This window comes from Rana temporaria, chromosome 12 (assembly GCF_905171775.1).
Source record: "Rana temporaria chromosome 12, aRanTem1.1, whole genome shotgun sequence".
NCBI lineage: Eukaryota > Metazoa > Chordata > Amphibia > Anura > Ranidae > Rana > Rana temporaria.
The window spans coordinates 138,888,090-138,908,854 of NC_053500.1; the positions used below are offsets into that span (position 1 = coordinate 138,888,090).

The following is a 20,765-nucleotide window of genomic DNA, read 5'->3' on the forward strand; positions in this document are numbered from 1 at the left end:
TTCATATCAGAGGAGATTGTTCGAAGTTGAAGGACCTCTGTAAGGCATTTGAGTCCTTCTGCAACAATTGTTGCTTCATATAAAAAGTAAACCAATGCCATAGAAGAAGGAAAATCACCGCTCAAGGTGGGTCTGCTATAGGGTCATACACAGGTGTAGGATTCCAAGGGTGCTGGCAGTGCACTAGGCAAGCATGGGCGTAAAATGAAGGATGGATGGCCGCACTCCAAACCAAACAGGTTGTCTTTATTTAAACGAACAGCAAAACATACCAGATCACAGCAACAGAAACAGGAGGATAACCGACGTTTCGCACTGACTTAGTGCTTATTCATGGCTAAAAACCAATGCCATGATTTACATTTAAAGAACCCACCCTTATCACTGAACTCTGGGCAGATATAAAGACAATAATTAATGCATCCCAGTTTATTATTATTTTTTTTTTTTATAAATCCAAAAAAGTCAATGTATCAGAATTTGGACCCAACATCAGCACATTAAAGCTCAGACCTGTAGAGGGAAAGTAACATGAAGCCAATCATACTCTACAATACAGTTAGGGAACACAGTGCTGGTCTAGTCTATCCATGGAACAGATTTAGTCTTCCTCTAGATCACAGGTGTCAAACACAAGGCCCATGGGCCGAATCCGGCCCTCCAGGCCATTTCATTTGGCCCTCACACCTCTCTTGCAGCTGTGACAACCTTCTTGTTCCTGTCCCCACCTTGTCTCACCAGTTGGCAGCATAGAGGAGGACAGATCTCCTCTGCCAGATCTTGCCCTTCTCTGTGCAGCTGCAGAGAGGCTCATGTCTGCCCCCCCTCCCCATCTCAGTAGTTGGCAGCAGATAGGAGGCCATAACTCCTTCTACTGAACCCGTGCCTCCTACAGATCTAGCCATTCAGCTGGCTCCAACCCTCCTCTGGTCTTGCTCCAGACCCTGCACTTTTTGCTTCCCAGCTTCTTCCTGGCAGCTGCACAATGTAAGGGGTGTGAACTGTGATGTAAGAGAGGGTGGGGGCTCTTAACATCTGGTGTAAAGTGGTGTGTGGTGCTCAACTGGCCTTTTGAGGACAACTATAATGCCCATGTGGCCCACAATTAAAATGGGTTTGACACCCCTGCTCTAGATCAATGGTTGGTATCCATTTATTCTATATTTTTTTTTGGTTCAACTAGATGAACTTGTCTTTTTTTTCAACCGACCGTGGATATAAAAAGTCTACAAAATAAAATCATACACTGATACATACATACATACTCATACAATTACTTTAAAAAACGCTTGCGTGATTAAACGTTGGGGTGTGCACCCTAACGCAATAGGCTTTTGCACACCTATGGTCAGCGCCACACATTAATATAAAAAGTAGATCAAGATCTGCAACTGAAATGGATATTATGGTTATTTCAGAAGCTTTGGGAAGAGAATTAAAATACTGTATAACTAAAGGAGAGGGAATGGAATGCTTGTCAGGTTTTTATTGCCGTCTGTGCCCCCACGAGGGAGATTCCCCCTCTCTATTTGTCCTCTTTGCCATTATCATTGAAAGTGAAGATAAAAGAAAAATATCAAATTTTGGGTTGTCCCCAGAAAAGTAATAGAGAGTAAATCTGCCAATGGGGACACAGTTGGTGGGAAAAAATGTGACAAGTGTTATAAAACCCTCCATTGCTCTATCCAAAAATAAAAAATAAAGTTTTTAATTTAGTTGTAATAAAGTTTTTTTATTTTAAAGTTTTTTAGAGTAGTTCTACTTTAAAAATAAAAATAAACTCTGGGTTATAAAATGACAGGTCCACTTATTTCACATTTTCACTTCCCCATGTAAAACATTACTTTATTTTTTTTAAATCGGACATTAGGAGAAAAGTGAAGGTCCTTCTTTTACTCGATCCTCTGCCCTCGGTGCTTAGGCATTATGGGCAGTGCCATCTTTTCGCATGGGCACGCTGGGAAGTTGCCCGGGGGCCCCACTTGCCTGGGGTGCCCCACCTGCCCAGCGACCCCAGCCAAGCATCATTCAGATGTCACAAAGTTCGCTGTGCATTGTGCCAGTGCTGTGTGGCTCCCTCACAAAGAGTGCCACGCGATCAGTCCTGATATCCGTCAGCGACTCAGCGGCGGGCAGTGTGAGTCAGCCGTCACTGTAAAGAAGGGAGCCAATGTTTAGCCGTTCTACTTTATTACAGTAGAACGGCTGGTACTGGTAGGCAGTACCAGTGGGGAAGCTAGACATTAAGTCACACGGGGCAAAGAATCAGTTTGGTGCCCCTATTATGGGACAAGATTAGGCAGAAGTGAGAAACTCCCAGCCCATAGCTGTTGAATCAGCTGTCTGTCCCCTCCCCCCATGCTCCTCTGTCGTCCCCCCCTGTTCCTCTGGTCTTCCCCCTGCTTCTTTGTTCCCCCCAGGTGAGCGCTGCAGGGAGGGAGAGACAGAGGAGCGGAGGAGTTCGCTGTCACTGAAGCCGGCCCACCGGGAAACTCCCTGTAGTCCCAATGGCCAGTCCATCCCTGTACACACGCCAGCATTAATACCCACCAGCAGTACCCACAACAGCATTAATACCCACCAGCAGTACCCACGCCAGCATTAAAAAATGAGCTTTGCAGCACAATGGGGCAGCAGCATTTGAACTGGCTTTCACTCATGTGTATAGAAAATTACATCCTAAAAACCATTGACTTCAAGCCAATTATAAAAGGAATTCTCTACAAAGTAGTAATCGCAAATGTAATAATTAATTAGTGCTTTTGCACTGTCCCATTTCAAGCTGTAATTTCTTGTTTTTCAATTTCTTGCTTTTTCAAGCTCGTGTTATATTGTCCAAACGTTGTGTTAATGTTTAAACACTGATTTTGTGAAATATAGCCTTATTGATCATTTGAATTTTTATTCTCGTGCGTGATAGTGTAGACAGGGCCCCAGTGCACTGTATTGCCTGGCGGCCTATAATGCTCTTAAGATGGCACCGATTACTGGTCCTCCAACCAGAAAAGCAGAGGACCCCAAATTTCATAAGCAGATTTTCCAGCTCCGTGTGAATCTTCTCACGAAATTTGGAATTCTCCGCTTTTTCAAAGATCCCTCCAGAAGGCCCATGGCATCATATATTTCAATTCTCTTGTAATTGTTTGATCTTCGGGAGATCTAAAGGATAACCGGTCCTAGCCTTTTGACGTTGGGCTTATGGAAGATGAAAGACTGAACTTGAGGGATGTTTTTGTGAAAACTTTGTAAATAACAAGCCTATTTGATTTTGTGTATCAAGCACCATAAGGAAGAAGACTTCATACCTGGGTAGGCTCTCCAGACCACCTCCAGAGCTGGCGTGCGGGTAGGAAGGTGGAAATCTTTGGCCGGTTTTCCACGGAGGGCAGGCGTTGCTGTCTGGGTAGGGGCTCTTTGGTTTTAGGAAAATTTGATGGGGTCCCTTTCCTCCTCTGTTTGGCTTTTTGTCCTGAGACAAAGCAACCCCGGGACCCTTGTGCGCCATCCTCTGCGTGCTGCGCTAACAAAGCAGGCACAGGGTGCGTGAGGCAGGGCTGCAAAAGCATGGCAGAGTCCGCTTCGTCTGAACTCTCCGAGAAGTCCTCATTGTCCGTAGAGCATATGCTGGAGCTGGATATGGAGCCAGAGCTAGAAGATGAAGAAGACCCAGAGGAGGAAGAAGAAACAGATAGTCCCGTCAGAAATCTAGACGGGACCCTCGCTCGTATCCCCCCCGTGTTATCCTCCTCATCCTGATCAGAGTATGAGCAGTCACTGTCACAGTTCACGCCAAATTCAGTTTGCCCAGTATACTTCCCGAGTGCAAGGCCCATGGACAGGTGCTCGTGCAAAGGTGGCTTCCGCTTCTTGTCCTTGGCCAATCCCGATGAAGCACCGTAGCTCTGTCCAATCCGGAGCCCAAAGTCTTTGTCGCACAGCAGGAGGGCTTTACCGTTCTTTGTTTTCGGGGACATGACCCCCTCGTGGTCAAGTTTGACCAGAAACTCATTACTCGACTTGCGTTTTCCCCCCTTGCCCTTGTCCTCCTCCTCCGGCCTCTCCCCTTTCTTTGTCCGTATTGGCTTTTGTCCTGAGGCAATGCTGCTGTTGGCACTGCCCCCAAAGGGGCTGTAGGAGTTGGCCAGGCTGCTGAAGGAGTCCGCTCCAAAACCATTACCGAAAACATGCGGCTGCTCCCGGGATTTTTGCTTTTTGCCGCTCCCTTGGGATTGGAAGGGATCGGGAAGCCCGCCACTTGTCTTGCTTGCAGCTCGACGCTTGCCTTGAGAGGGCCAGCTCAACTCCATACTGCTCGAGCGGCCCAGGAAGTTGGTTGCAGGCTGAGGAGTCTTTGCACCTGAGTTGAACACGTCCACATTATCTGCAGAAGAAGACAGAACATGACATGTAAAAGATCCGTAAAAGATCCGTAATGAAACAATTACTTATTTGATCCAAACCGTAACAGTGCTCAGATCCTAACAGGCAAGTATCCACAAGCAAGCCTGCTAAACACTCTTTGAAAAATGTATAATCTGTTTTTTTATTTTTTATGGATTATCTGTATCCAGTCCACCCAAAACTGATATTTTAGGAACAATGAATGCTTTACTGGTGTCAGGTCACCTGGCTGGCATTTCCTCGCTGTCACTCACCTGTTTTCTCCTTGCTCATGGTTTTCTTGCCAGTGTTCCTCGGTGTGTCTGCCGCTGCCTCTCGGTTTTCCGGGCCAGGGTTCTGTGAGGACTCCGATGTAGTTGTTGTGTTACTGGCAAACCGCTTCGTTCTACGGCATTCAGCGGACAGCAGTAGAGCTGGCGAGGGTTCCGTGCCTGCAGATCAATTGGAAAGCCAACATGTCCAATTGTGTATTGGGAACAGTTTAGCTTGTACTATGAATGTTGGCCTTAAGAGAAAAAGGGGGGGGGGGATCAAGGAGATCTCAGGTTTTATAATTAAAGTATAACGAAAGGCAAAACTTAATTTTTATTTGTTAGTTTTGGATGGAGTGGAGAGGGATTAGAACCGTTAGTTTTAATTACGGTTTGTGTCCCTGATAATGAGACGCATTGTCTGTTTGTTCTGTTTACCATCACCATTGGAAGTGAAAGCAAAAGAAAATCCCAAATTTTGGGTTTCCCCCAGAAAAATAATTGGGGTAGGTGAAATCTTAATCTTCCAATGGGGACACTAGTTCTGGTGACCAGGGGGTCCCCAAAGGGATTTCCTCACTTCCTGTATGGCTATGGGACAGGAAGTGAATGGAGATCTCCCCAATGGGACACAAATGGTGAAAGTAAATCTAACAAGGGTTATAAACCTCCCTTGCCACATCCAAAATGAAAAATAAATGTTTTGCCTATAGTTCTACTTTACGTTTGACACCTTTTTAAAAGGTTTTCCATACTACCTTTGACTTGCCAGCCTGTAAAGGGGGGGGGGGTACTGCCCTTAATAGACTGTACCCATCCATTGGTGTGGAGCCAAGGGAGAGGTCCAGGTACAGTTTAAAAGGGCCAGTAGATTGGGGGGGGGGGGGGGGGTTGGATTTTGGGTCAAGAAGGAAAGATCAAAATGGAGGAGCAGCGCGGAGCTCTTCATTGTGGGGCCTATGGCCTGGTAGGGGAAGCCACAATTGGTTAGTCAGGTTGAAAAAAGACACAAGTCCATCAAGTTCAACCACACTTGGTTGAACTAGATGGACTAATATCTTTAAGCCTATGACTTTGAGAACATGAATGAACCACTTTGGTGCCTTATTTCTATGAACACTCCTGGATTGGACAAGTTGGGGAATGTGAGTTTTCCATAGTTAAAGACTTTATCCATGGGTTTGGGACGAATATTATCAAACGTTTGGAAAGGAACTGTATTGCTTATGTGGAAGTTGGTGCAATTGGTTAAAAGCAGCAGGCAGTTAGGTACAGCAATAAAGCCCTACGTCATCCCAAGGACAGGAGATAGAACTGGCCTACACTTATGCTTAGCCTATACTTGAGGAAAACCCAAGAGAAGCTGCTTTATGGATACGATTGGTGGTGATCAAGCAAGGAGGCGACCAGGTAGTTTGCCTCGTGCACCAGCTGAAAAGCCTGGTGACCGGTGTCACACTGTTCCCAGCCCTGGATGTGACCATTTGGACCGCCATATTATGAGGTGTTGGCGGGAAAGCAGGTAGTTCTGCCTAGGCCCAGGGCCTGCAAAGAGACGCATCAAGAAGCAGTAGAGGAGACCGGTAGGGTGAGGCGACGCTTCGGTGCGATGTCCCAGGCAAAGCTGCTGAACCAAAGCAGACCCAAGAAATGGCTTCACAACCCAGATGCAAGGGGTGCAATAAAACTTTGGAAGTTCCCAGGGCTACAAGACGCGACACCAACATTGTGAGCTCCAACAGAGCAGCAAGCAATCAATCAATAATATGGCCGGATGTGTTTACTGTAAAAAGTCACATGGCCCAGATCCAACCAGGTGAGCTTTAAGAACATTGATAACAAAAACACAACCTGCTCCCTGGTTTGTTATTTATCTTAAATCCTAAAATCAAAGCTCTGTGTATTGAGCAAAAAAACATTCAAAGTCATTTTTGTACCTGAAGACAGCCTGGTACTATATGCTGCCACCCCCCCATACTCTGGTGGATCAACACTTACACTGAATTGTGAAGTCCGGAGGCAGCAGGCGGATGTTGTTGAGTGTAATTCTCCCCCGGTCTCCATCGTCAAACGCCACAGTCACAGAGTCTGACTCCCCTTCATCACTCGAAGACCCTGGAGAATAGGAAGAAGGGGCGCTGTAATACAGGAGGAGGGTCATGGCTAAGCTACAGGCTTCCTGCTGATCTCCATCTGCTGGCACAGTATCTGACATCACCAAACAAACCTGACCGTAATGGAACCGCATCCAGAACTCAAATATGTTACAGCCAGAACCCGCTACAACTACTGGCTGCTATGTAGGGGTTTCAAAAAGATAGAATGCGATGAAGATAGATTGTATGTATATATATATATATATATATATATATATATATATATATATATATATATATATATATATATATATATATATATATATATATATATATATATATATATATATATATATGTATATATATAATAGAAAAAGGAGCATTACAGACAGAGCATGAGAGAGAGCACGAGAGAGTGCATTAGAACGAGAGAGAAGAAAGAAAGGGAGTGAACAAGCGGGAAAAAAAAAAAAAAAAAAACGAACAAGAAGAGGGAGAGAGAAAAGTAGGTAAGAAAAGAAAGGGTGATAGAAAGACAGAGAAGGAAAGAGAGAAAGAGAAAAGTAGGTAAGAAAAAGGGTGATAGAAAGACAGAGAAGGGAAAGAGAAGAAGAGAAAAGTAGGTAAGAAAAGAAAGGGTGATAGAAGGTCAGAGAAGGAAAAAGAGAAAGAAGAAGAAAGAGAAAAATAGGTAAGAAAAAATTAATTAGACAGGGTGATTGAGAGAAAGGCGGAGAAGGAAAAAAGGCGGAGAAGGAAAAAAGGCGGAGAAGGAAAAAAGGCGGAGAAGGAGAAAAGGCGGAGAAGGAGAAAAGGCGGAGAAGGAGAAAAGGCGGAGAAGGAGAAAAGGCGGAGAAGGAGAAAAGGCGGAGAAGGAGAAAAGAAAAAAAAAAAAGACAGAAAGAAAAGGACAAGAGAAGGAAAAGGACAAGAGAAGGAAAAGGACAAGAGAAGGAAAAGGACAAGAGAAGGAAAAGGACAAGAGAAGGAAAAGGACAAGAGAAGGAAAAGGACAAGAGAAGGAAAAGGACAAGAGAAGGAAAAGGACAAGAGAAGGAAAAGGAGAAAAAAAAAAAAAAAAAAAAGGAGAAAAAAAAAAAAAGAGAAAGGTAGAAAAAAAAAGAGAGAAAGGAAAAAGACAGAGAAAGACAAAGAATAACACATTTAGAAATAGAAAGAAGTAAAAATAAGAAAAAAAAGAAAAGGAATGGAGGAGAGGAAAGGAAGAAATGTTTTGGATATTTAACATTTCTATAACTTTGCTTCTGATCTGACTTCCCATTTTCGATAACTGGAGCCGAGTTGAAAAGCGACATCTGGCAGTAAAATCCATTGGAAGCGGTTTGGAAAATCTCCCCCCGGCAATGCGACCTTTATGTTACATTTTTTCTGCTCAGACAGGTTGATGGAATATTAAATACCAATATACTCTTATTTATTTCTATAGTCTCCTGTAGTGCAGTACAAAGTAACAGATACAACAAAGAGCAGTACAGGTAATACAATGTATTAGTCATACTAATTACATTAAGGGTCACTCCACCAGACGGTGGGAAGTCACCTATAGAAGGAACATGCCTGGGTTCAGTCACTCGCTGGCTTGTGTGATATATATATATATATTTATATATATTTCCCCTCAGTATGTCTTTCCTGGGCAGACAATACAAATCAGCTCATCTGAGCAGAATGATGTCCGGGCGGGGGGATGTATGACGGCCGGGCTCTGGTAACACATCCACAGTACAGGTGCTTTTCATTCTGCGTTCCATCAAAAAATCAATTCGGAATTCTAAAACAGTCACGTGACCAGCTGGCCAGTGGAAGGGGTTGCTAGGCAACATGCCCCCGACGGCAAGTGTCAATTACTATATGAAGCGTGAACCACTACTTGTCATACAGCAAGGAGGCAACGGCCGGCTGAAGAAAGGAGGGGGGGCTCATTACACCGCGTAGCCCTTCTCCTTCTCCCACCGCACAGAAACAATTAGAAAAATTAAAAAATAAAACTGAAAATAAAATTCCTTCCAGCAATTTTCTAAAATACGATCAATGGATACCAAATGGCAATATATCTCTATATATATATTCTATCGATCGATTTCTCTCTAATCTATAAATCTCGCCCCCTCCATCTCTATAGACATTTCTTGCTACCCTCCGTCTATAGAGATCTCCAATCTCACCTTCCCTCTGTATCTCTCCATCTCACTCTCTCTATCCATCATTCCCAATAATCTTTCTCATTCTCCATCTATATGTGATCATCTTTCTCCCTCGCTCTGTATTTCTCTCCCTCCAATATATCTACCAATCTCTCTTCATATATCCAGTACTAATCTATCAATCTCGCTTTTGCTCGGTTCAAATTTCCATCTAATATATCTATCCGTTACTTTCTCTCGCTCTTTAGGTGTCTCTGTAGCAATCTCCCCCCCCCCCCCCCCACACACACACACACACACACACACACACACACCTCTCTCCCCCCCCCCACACCCACACCTCTCTCAATTTAAGACAGAGAATGGTATTGAGGACAGACTCCCCCAGGCCCTTTCTCTGCAGCCTTGGCTGCACTGCACAGGGATTGAATTGGAAGTGCTCTGTGCTGAGCGGCTTCCTGTTCATTCACAAACACAGTTTACTAGGTTTCCGTTATGAACACAGTGAGTGATCGGTACCGATCACTCACTCAGAATATATATACAAGAGAGCGAGAGAGTGTTCAGCTTCCTCCTGCCTGCACCAGGTAACAATCTCCCTCTAGGTAAAATCTAGTGAAGCTCGAGATCGACTCCTTCCCAGCTCGTCATCCCCGGTGGCATGAAGGGCTGTGCGATGTAATGACTACGGGGTTTGGTTGTCACAGTGATCACGTGATCAAGAGCCCATCCCACCAAGCAGTATTTTCCTTATTAAACGCTCAGGGCCAATTACCTTTCACCACATTCCCCGGGTACAGACATCGGGACTTTTGGCTCCAGTAGGCGCAGACACGAGTGCCGTGCGGTAAGCAGCGCGAGGATTGAGGTCGAACGTCTATCACCTGCAGAGAGACAGAGAAAGTATGAATGGGAAGTATAGCTGGGTCGGAAAAGAGCTTTAAAAGAGACCCCAAATGTGATATAAAAGACAGGGTCTCTTTAAAACCAACGTTTAATCTGCTTATGTGTTTTTTTTACTTCCCTGGTAACATAGGTAACGCCCACATGTGGCGCTGAGCCTCCATTAATAAGAGAACTGAAATCCAATGAATAAAAGGGGCGGGGCCGTTCAGTCTGGGGAGGAAACTGCTAGATAATACTGAGAGTCCTCCAGCCAGGCGGGCTCCATCTATCTGACTTGCTGTAATGCACATTGCGTCATTTTGCCGCATGCAATGGAATCTCCGTGCGTCTCGGAATTCGCACCCCCCCAGAAAGAACGCATGCAGGTTTCCCATTTAAACAAGGAAACCGGCGGTGAAAATTTCCTTCCTCGCCGAGAGTTAACCGGCGGATCATTATCTGAGTGTTAAAGACACCAATTTAGTCATTTGTGTGGGTGACAGGTCTGATTAACGCACAGCTGTTGAGGTTTGTGCGCGATGCTGTTTGTCGCTTAGTCATGGAGCTGAAAGTGACACGACAGCTTTTATTTAATAACACGCCGCAAACACCGCGGGACCTGCCGCGCACGCCGACCAATCGGCTTTCAGGAGAAGGGTGAACGGGCCGATGGGGTCCCTGCAGGTCAGAGAGCTGGTGACACGTTTCAGCTAATCGGACACCACCATTAAAAAAAAAAATGGACAAAGACCGACTCACCGCTTCCTGCAGGAGCTGCTCCTGGGAGTAGACCCGCGGCCGGTTTCCTCGCTCCCCCTCTATGACAACGCTGTATCTGCAATAAAGGAAACCAACAATCCCAATGTTACATTGTAAGACCCAGAGAGAGGAGAGGAAGGAAGGAGGATCAGCAAGAGGAGGGTGTTGGAGAAGAAAGGAGAAGAAAGAAGAAGCAAGAAGAGGAAAGAAGGAGCAAGAAGGAGCAAGAAGAGGCAGAAGAAGAGAAAAGCAAGAGGCAGAAGAAGAGAAAAGCAAGAGGCAGAAGAAGAGGAAAGCAAGAGGCAGAAGAAGAGAAAAGCAAGAGGCAGAAGAAGAGAAAAGCAAGAGGCAGAAGAAGAGAAAAGCAAGAGGCAGAAGAAGAGGAAAGCAAGAGGCAGAAGAAGAGAAAAGCAAGAGGCAGAAGAAGAGAAAAGCAAGAGGCAGAAGAAGAGGAAAGCAAGAGGCAGAAGAAGAGAAAAGCAAGAGGCAGAAGAAGAGAAAAGCAAGAGCCAGAAGAAGAAAGCAAGAGCCAGAAGAAGAGGAAAGCAAGAGCCAGAAGAGCCAGAAGAAGAAAGCAAGAGCCAGAAGAAGAAGATGAAAGCAAGAGCCAGAAGAAGAAGATGAAAGCAAGAGCCAGAAGAAGAAGATGAAAGCAAGAGCCAGAAGAAGAAGAGGAAAGCAAGAGCCAGAAGAAGAAGAGGAAAGCAAGAGCCAGAAGAAGAGGAAAGCAAGAGCCAGAAGAAGAGGAAAGCAAGAGCCAGAAGAAGAGGAAAGCAAGAGCCAGAAGAAGAGGAAAGCAAGAGCCAGAAGAAGAGGAAAGCAAGAGCCAGAAGAAGAGGAAAGCAAGAGCAAGAAGAGGAAAGCAAGAGCAAGAAGAAGAGGAAAGCAAGAGCAAGAAGAGGAAAGTAGAAAGGAGGAGCAAGAGGAGGAAGCAAAGAGGATCGGTCATGCTGGAATCACAAAGAGGACATTGCCGCACGATTGGTCAAGTATGTAGGCAGTGGGGGCGGAGATATTAGCTCATGAGGTATACAGTGAGGAAAATTATTATTTTATCCCTGCAGATTGTTGCCTTCATTTTTTTTCCGAAGTGGGCAAACTTACACAATCTTCAGGGGATCAAATTATTATTTTTCCCACTGTATTTTCACATGTTCAGTGCATAAATGTGTTCATATAACACTCCCAGATATTTATTATATCAAAGGACTCCCCCGACAATGTATTCATCTGCTTCTCTCCAGAGGAAACTGATGTAGAGTCTCAGGCCACCACTACTTACATGTCGGGGGGCTGCAGACTCCGGATGCTGGCGGCGTACAGGAGATTGTCCTCTTTGGGGATGAGAACCTGCAGACCTTCCCTCAGGTCCCTCTTGGACAATGAGCAGATGTGAGCTGTGACAAAACAAATCCATCGTTTAGAAAACGGGAAAAACCTTCTGGGTTCTCGTAAACTGGAGTTGTCTCCTGGCGAGCGGCGGTCTTACATTTGTTGCCCGTTGAGCTGGCCTCCTCTTCTCCTTCCGAAAAACTGCTGTTATCATCAAACTGGAAGTCGTCTTCTACGGCAAAGCTTTGCAGAAGGCGGCTGATGGCGCGTCCTCGCTCCTGGGGGGAGCAAACAAGACAGACATTGGTACAAGGGATGGGTCTGTGCCGCGGGACACAACTAACCAGGGAGGTGGCATAAGACTTCAGGTTTCAAAAAGACCCCCTCAGGTCTCTTTCCTACTTCTGACTTAAGGTTACTTGGTACTTCTCGGTATAGATGGTATGTGGTCTCCCAGGGGTGGACTGACAATTCATGGGGCCCCCCGGGCAATAGGAGATTATGGGTGCCCCCCGGGCAATAGGAGATTATGGGTGCCCCCCAGGCAATAGGAGATTATGGGTGCCCCCCAGGCAATAGGAGATTATGGGTGCCCCCCAGGCAATAGGAGATTATGGGTGCCCCCCAGGCAATAGGAGATTATGGGTGCCCCCCAGGCAATAGGAGATTATGGGGCCCCCCAGGCAATAGGAGATTATGGGGCCCCCCAGGCAATAGGAGATTATGGGGCCCCCCAGGCAATAGGAGATTATGGGGCCCCCCAGGCAATAGGAGATTATGGGGCCCCCCAGGCAATGATTTTACTGAGGCTGGCAACCCTGGTGGGGGGCAGTGCTCGAGTGGTCAGTCCACCCCTGTGGACTCCTTTCATGACAGAGGTCCTGGAGGCCATTACCAACGTCCAAACACTGTCACATGACAGAGGGGATTATGTCATAGCTCACTGCAAGCTCCAATACCCAAGAGTAGCCAAGTCTGGAGAAACTAGATATTTAAAACCACCAGCATACCTGTTTGGACTTTAGCCTCCCCATCTTCATCCCTTCTTTCAAAAGATTCTTCGGAGACCTCGATGTCAGGGAAAGACTCAGAACCCCATTCTTTCTCTAAAAAGGACAGAAAACGGGTCTTCAGTCACAGATGTATATTATGAGACCCATGGTCTAATTTTGCATCCCGTCTTCCCTACCCATTTAAATCTAAAAGTACAGGTTCTCTTTAAAAAGTTAAGTGCCCCTCTCTACCTTTTCTAGTCAACATGCAGTTCCCAGAATACCTGCCAACGCTTTGCTGCAGACTCCATAGCTGTGCAATCTGCTGGTCAGTTGCTTGATAACAGATCAGGCAGCTGATCAGCAGATTGCACAGCTCTAGTCTGCAGCACCCAGGGAGCATGCACATCCAAAAAGCTGCAAGAGGCGGGGAGAGGGAATCGATACGGACTTAAGATGTTCAGACTAGAAATGAAGGCAGGATCAAGATAGTGGGCAGCAGAATGAATGGAGAGACGAGCTAGTCTACCGATTCTGGTCCAATCAAAGGCTAAGGATGGGGAGGTGACCAGGCTGTACTGATCCAACAGCAGCAGAAAAATATCAGGTCACCAGACTGACCTTGCTGTCTGACAGAGCTGTGTATATCTCAGGACTGAATGGACAAAAATACAAATTTCCTTGACAGGTAAAGCAGCTCCTGTATTTCATTTGCATATTTAGCCTTTAGGCTGGAAGTGGCAGGTTTCCTCACTCACCTGGATGTTTTTGCTTTTTTTGTCCTTCTTCAGGACCTGGTTTGGGGTGCAGAATAAGCCCTTGTTGGGTGTCAGCGTCCCATTGTCGGAAGGCGATTTGCGCTTGAGACTCCCTTCTGGTTTCCCCTTGTGGCTCAGGGATTTCTTCTTTAGAGTCTTGTCAGGACGAGCTTCCATTTTAGCTGAACGTTTGCGGATCTTGACCTCGTTCTCCGGGCTGGTGATGCCACATGAGCCTGACAACAGAAGAAGATTGGAATTAAAGCAACCAACACTATGTGCCCCCCCCCCCCATGTATAGGGATACAGCATCCTCAGAATCTCTTGAGGTGTGACAAAAGTTGCTGCAAGATACATCATACAAGTCAACAGTTTGTGGACAGATGACCATCAGGCCTACATGAGCTGGTTGAACATCCCATTCCAAAACCTTGGCCATTTATATAGAGTTGCCCCCCCCACCATGGCCACCAATATGGAGTTGTCCCCCCCCCCACCACGGCCACCAATATGCAGTTGTCGTCCCCCTACTCTGGCCACCAATATGAAGTTGTCGTCCCCCACCATAGCCATTAATGTTGAGTTGTGCCCCACACCATGGCCACCAATGTTGAGTTGTGCCCCACACCATGGCCACCAATGTTGAGTTGTGCCCCCACCATGGCCATTAATGTTGAGTTGTCCCCCCCCCCCATCATGGCCATTAATAGGGAATTGTCCCCCCCCCCACCATGGCCACTAATATGGAGTCCCCCCCCCCCCCCCAACCATTATTCTGGAGTTGCACCCTTCCCTCTATTGCATTATGGAGTTGACCTCCTGTAACGTTCTCCACTCTTCTAGAAAGGCTTTCCACAAGATTTTGGAGGGTGTGTTAATTGTTATCATTGGCGAAGTCAGGCACTGATGTTGGAGGAAAAGACCTGGATTACCATAGGCCTTTCAATTCATCTCAAAAGGTGTTCGGTAGGGATAAGTTCGGGGCTCTGTGCGGGATAATCAAGTTTCTTCACACCTAACTGGTTAAACTATGGAGGGGAATTCACCAAAAAGATGTCGTAGATGCCCTTTAGAACTCCATCTGACTGCAACATCAAAAAATTGCCCCCCAACCACCCCAAAATTCCCATGGCTTAAACATCCTCCACTCTTCTAGAACGCCTTACCACAAGATTTTGGAGGGTGACCAGTGGAATATTTGCTCATTTGTGAAGTCAAGTACTGATGTTGGATGGGGAGACCCGGCTCACATTTCAGCCTCACATTGGGCGCCAATAAAAAAAAAGACCTGGATCACAATTGGCATTTCGAAGGATCCACTAGCGAGGAGTTACCATTGTGATCCATGGGAATCACAATGGTAACCAATTCACCCCAAAGGTGATCACTAGAGTTGAGGTCAGGACTCTGTACAGAACACTGGAGTTCCTCCACACCAAACTGGTCACACCATGTCTTTATGAAGTTGCCCTCCCCCAAAGGCCATTAAGATGAAGTTGTCCCCTTTGTGACGACTGGGAATTGCGGGATCCAATGTGTGTTCAAAGTGGAAGAATTTGAAGGAATTTGCCAGGATTATACAAGTCTCACCTAGTAATCCCTGCCGCTCGATCTTCTTCTTTGCCTTTTGGTTGGCCTCCATCTTCACCACCGCAGAGGCCGAGGGACCCACCAGCGAGGAGTTACCAGGAGTGCTCAGCGACAAGCTGGACTCGTGGCTAGAATGCCCGGGAAGGTCCTGCTCCCCTTCGTCGCTGTCTGAGTCCTCGTCATGGTCCTCATCTGCTGAGAAAAAACATTTAATGAGCTACACAATTCAGAGGAAGTCATAGAAGAAATGTAAAAAAGAGCGACAGCAGAAAAAGAGAGGTCTTTCAAGTCTACCCAATTTCTACTATTTTTCCTTTTTTTTTTTAACCTGTTTTATCAGAATATAGATTCTGGGTTGGGTGCACTACCTCTCTGAAGTCTGCTCCAAGTATCAACTACTCTTTCGGTAAAATAATACTTTCAATGGTTAGTTTTGAACTCTCCTCCTGCTAGTTAAGACAGCTAGTGGCACCGACTACTCCTCCTCCTCCCTGATGAAGGAGGATTTGTGAGCCTCTGATAACAGGTTGGCTTTATATCTTATACTGGACTGAATAGGTTTGGCATTCTCAATCTTCCAATCCTTCCACTTTTTCTGGAACCCCGTTAACAGAAAGCCACCTCCAAAAAGATGAAAAGTCCAGATACCTGTCTTTGTCCACCCAAAGAGTCCAGCGCCCTTATTATACACATCTACTTCATGTCCCCGTGTTCTTGGCCTTTGCCTTGGACATGGTAGCATCTGAGAACACGGCCATCAGCAACCCATACTGAGCAAGGAACCCAACCACCAGGGCAGGGACAAGGGGGTGGGCAGGAGGGGAGGCTGCCCTGTGGTATCATGTGAGGTTCAGGGGCACCACAAGGAGATCGGGGGGGGGGGGGATTTATGTTGGGAGAGGGAATTTGGGGGGCAAAGATAAGAATTGTTCTAGGAGGGGACATTTGGGGAGGTGTGGTGATTTTAGGGGGCTTGTGTTGAGAGGGTAGATGGAAGAACAGGGTTTGTGCTAGAAAAGGTAAAATGGAGGGGGGGGGGGAACTTGTGCTAGGTGGGGGCATTTGTACTAGTAGGGATGATTGGGGGCATTTGCGCCAAGAGGGGAAATGTGTGCTAGGATGAAGGAGAGGGGGGGGGGGGATTTGTGCCTGAAGAATTTTGGGGTAGAGGATTTCATTTTTTTGGGGGGGGGGGGTTGTGCTGGGAGAATATGTTGAATGGCAGAATTTGAGATAAGCAATGCAGATTAGCACTCAATTTTCTTGCGGGAGGGAATTTTTGCGGACACAATGCGCAATTTGGCACGCTTGCCCCTGGGCTCCCGATGACCTTGTCCCGGCACTGCCAACCACTAGCTATGGCCCAGAAGACATGTTTTTCCCCTATCCCGTCAGTCATCTCAAACCAATTATGAAATTTTCTAACTCCATTTCATCTCTAGATGGCTTATCTTCCAGTTGGTTTTATGTCAACAGATGTTCATTAGGGGAGTGGAATGACCTGGCATTTAGAAGACTCCGCCCACCTAAAAATGACAAACCAGAAAACGATGGCACACAGGGCAAGTCTTACTCACCGGCCTCAGCAGCCCCTTCTGAGCTGACCCCCGACCTCGGCCTTTCTTGCCCTTTCCTCTCCACTCCCTCCATCTTCAGGCAGGAGCCTTTATGGTGCGGCAGTTTCTTCTGCAGCTTGCTGGCGGGGAGAACCTCCCGGTGATGAAAAGGGCCGGAGCCCAACGCCTTGGTCTTCAGCTGGGAAACCTTTCGTGCCAGATTGGACACCAGCTTGTTCTGAGGGCAGACCATCTTACAGTGCATTTTAACCTGGGGAAGCAAAAAGATCATCATTTAGACTTTATGGGAAACCTTTAATTCTGCAGCCATGGTGCTGACCTCACCGCTCTTATCCGAGGACATACAGGTACGTCCTACGGGCGGGGAATGGTTAAAGGGCAACTCCACTTTTGTGGAAAAAAAATAACAAATAATAAAAAAATAAAAAAATAGGGTACGCAATTGTTACACAAGTCATATTATAATTGAATGTTATTAAAAAAAATATATTTTTTCAGTCTGCAGCTCTGTAATTTTTTGTAAAATTCAATATGGCCACCTGGAGGCGCTCTGTACACAGATATACAAAGCGCCCCCACAGAAATTCAATATGGCCACCTGGAGGCGCTCTGTACACAGATATACAGAGCGCCCCCACAGAAATTCAATATGGCCACCTGGAGGCGCTCTGTACACAGATATACAGAGCGTCCCCACAGAAATTCAATATGGCCACCTGGAGGCGCTCTGTACACAGATATACAGAGCGCCCCCACAGAAATTCAATATGGCCACCTGGAGGCGCTCTGTACACAGATGGTATACAGAACTCCCCCCCACCCCCAGAAATGTAATTTCCTGCTTGTGCGATTGGCTCACTGATTTTCCCAGAAGTCTGCACTAAGATACAAGTCAGATTTTGGGCATCCTCTGCAACACAAACGTCATTTTGGGGGAGATACTTCAACAGGAAACAGCATCTAAAAAGGGATGCAGACCATGCCGCTTTCCTCATTAGAACCCTGCAGGTGCAGCAGCTGATAATTATGAAACCACTACCCATTGGATTCTCTTTCCACATGGACACAGAAAAACACACAGGGATTTACTTCACAACAACAAAAGGTCGGAATCTGCTAGAAAGTTTGTTACAATTCCTGTACAGAGGATCACCTAGAGGGGGAGGGATTTATTTCTCAACAAAAGCGGAGTTACTCTTTAAAAAAAATGTGTGTGTGTATACATATATACATACACACACACACACACAGATATATACAGTGTTGTTGGGTATATACACTGTGTATTGGAGCTGGAGGAAAAGTTTGCTGTAAGGTGGGATACAACCCGCCATCGCCCATCATTAGAACAACCTACCGCTTTGTGATCCGCGTCGCTGTAACTCTCCTCCGATGTTTTACTTTTCTTCTTCTTCGGCTCCCCATCGCCGCGCAGCTCAGCGCACAGGAGGCTCAGGCTTCTACTCAGAGACCTTAAAAAAAAAAAAAAAAAAAAACACTTAAATATGTAAATCAACATTTTCCTCAGTACTCTGGTGTTTCTGATTGGGTTTAAGGCTACAAAGGAATTCCATAAAAAAAAAACAAAAAAAAAACGCAATCAATTTTCAGCAAGCGCCAGACAATAAACACTCATATGGCAAACAAAACACAACAATGGCTGCAGAAGGTTCAAATAATAATACATTCTCTCAATAAAAATCATAATTAAAAAAAAAAAAAAAATACATTTTCTAAATACATTCTGTAAAAGGTACTAGTAGTATAATAATAATGATAATAAGAATAATAAGAATAATAATAAAAAAAATACTACAAATAAATTCTGTCAATACATTCTGTAAATTATAATTCGTATAATAATTTTTAGAATTTCTCATAATTTTTTACAGAAATTATTTTATATTACTACTACTCTTTACTATGGTTTTAATAAAAAAATAAGCATGATTTTATAGGTGCTGCTAGTATCAATATTGAGATTTATTAAACATTAAGGGGGGGGGGGTATTTACTAAAACTGGAGCGTGCAAAATCTGGTGCAACTTTGCACAGAAACCAATCAGCTTCCAAGTTTTATTAAAGCCTAATTGAAAAAAAAGCTTAGTTTTTTTAAAAAAAAGACTCTGCGAGAAAAGGAAAATACGCGTTGATGCACGGGGGATGCACTCAGCTCCCGATTTATGGTTGTGGACTGGGTGGTGTCAGCCCTGCCTATTTGTCTTTTGCTAAACGAGTGAATCCATCCCCTTCTCATCTCAACAACCAACAGGCTGTCAACATAATATATAAGAGATCAAAAGGAAGCAAATAAGGAGTTTATTGTTCGGATGTACATACACTTTAAAAAAAAAAAAAAAAAGAAAAAAAAAAAGGGAGATAAATAAAAACAAAAACAAAGATAAAAAAAAAAAAAAAGCATATATATATATATATTTATAAAAAAAAAATGATAGGCTTTATTTCTTATTCTTTGATCTTATAAGCCCACGCAGGTTTGTGAATCACCTCCACCGGCATTAATGTCTCTGTTAGGAAAGCGCAGAAGACAGACGTTCCCGTTAGCAGGTACACACTGGAAGTGGCGCGCACAGCGGGAATACAGCGAGGAACCTGCGTGAGAGTTGTCACTTCCAAACACCCTTCAGCACAGAGATGTGTCTCTAGCCAGGGAGAAGATCCCTCCCCACCGCCCCCCTCTTTGCGCCGCTGTTAACCTCACCTTCGTGTGCCAAATTCCAGCAAACGGGGAGGGCTGCGGGAATCCCCCATCGCAGGGAACGCACATCCCAGTCTAATTTATTCCAACTCATTCAGACAGTCGGGGGGGCTTTTCTGAAAACACGCTAGAGAGGAGGGACTGTCACATCCCATAAGGATGGATCGGAATTCTGCGGATCTATTTGCGATCTTCTATCATCATATAAAAGCTTTCAGAGGACCAGATCAAGTGTGTTCCCCTACCGAGGATTACCATCTGGCTTATATGTTACCAGCTGGGCCAGAAAAAAAAATGAGGCTCCTTACCAAATAATTAAAGGGAAAAGTGATGACAATGTTCACATTGTTGCCAAGAAATGGGGGCAATCTCATCTTTACGACCCAAATTCCTACTATTACCCAGCTTTTGGTCTCATAACAGATCTCTCAATCTTCTAAGACAAGGAAGTCCTTGCACAAAAGGAAAGGACAACCCTTCTACAGTACTCCCAACAATGTGACCCAAAAGAATAGACTAAATGATTGGTTGAACCTGCAAGTTTTTTTTGCTACCACTACTTTTCCTTTGTACTGACTTTTCAAAACAAGAGGGTGCTACTGTATATCTAGTAGTAGTTGGTCTCATGGATCCAGGTCATGGTATATCTAGTAGTAGTAGGCCTCATGGATCCAGGTCATGGTATATCTAGTAGTTGGTCTCATGGATCCAGGTCATGGTATATCTAGTAGTTGTTGGTCTTGTGGATCCAAGTCATGGTATATCTAGTAGTAGGTCTCATGGATCCAGGTCATGGTATATCTAGTAGTAGGTCTCATGGATCCAGGTCATGGTATATCTAGTAGTAAGTCTCATGGACTCAGGTCATGGTATATCTAGTAGTTGTTGGTCTTGTGGATCCAAGTCATGGTATATCTAGTAGTAGTTGGTCTTGTGGATCCAAGTCATGGTATATCTAGTAGTAGTTGGTCTCATGGATCCAGGTCATGGTATATTTAGTAGTAAGTCTCATGGATCCAAGCCATGGTATTTCTAGTAGTAGTTGCTCTCATGGATCCAGGTCATGGTATATCTAGTGGTAGCTGCTTACATGCAATCAGACTTGCTCTGTAAAGAGAGATTTAAAACACTTAGTAGTAAATAGAAACATTTTGTTATAGAGGTCTATAGATCAATTCAGAAAAAGGAACAACCAAGGAGGAATGTAGAACAGAGGGATTTGGTTCCAAAAAAATAAAAA

General features: G+C 45.2%; 1 protein-coding gene across 3 annotated transcripts in view; it reads right to left on the reverse strand.

Moving 5' to 3' along the window:
* The window catches only part of BAHCC1 (BAH domain and coiled-coil containing 1), a 42,680-nt gene that overhangs the window by 6,749 nt on the left and 15,166 nt on the right, over nt 1-20,765 (reverse strand). Inside the window, exons 5-16 of one of the 3 annotated variants that reach the window (XM_040330957.1) lie at nt 18,164-18,278; nt 16,807-17,056; nt 15,230-15,421; nt 13,640-13,875; nt 12,900-12,995; nt 12,047-12,167; nt 11,840-11,954; nt 10,558-10,633; nt 9,689-9,797; nt 6,651-6,767; nt 4,656-4,832; nt 3,306-4,381 (exon numbers count right to left, since the gene is read on the reverse strand). In XM_040330957.1, coding sequence (XP_040186891.1) covers nt 3,306-4,381; nt 4,656-4,832; nt 6,651-6,767; nt 9,689-9,797; nt 10,558-10,633; nt 11,840-11,954; nt 12,047-12,167; nt 12,900-12,995; nt 13,640-13,875; nt 15,230-15,421; nt 16,807-17,056; nt 18,164-18,278 — 2,680 coding nt within the window. Of the gene's footprint in view, nt 1-3,305; nt 4,382-4,655; nt 4,833-6,650; nt 6,768-9,688; nt 9,798-10,557; nt 10,634-11,839; nt 11,955-12,046; nt 12,168-12,899; nt 12,996-13,639; nt 13,876-15,229; nt 15,425-16,806; nt 17,057-18,163; nt 18,279-20,765 lie in introns of all 3 variants that reach the window. The other 2 variants (XM_040330956.1, XM_040330958.1) reach the window with 2 other exon arrangements.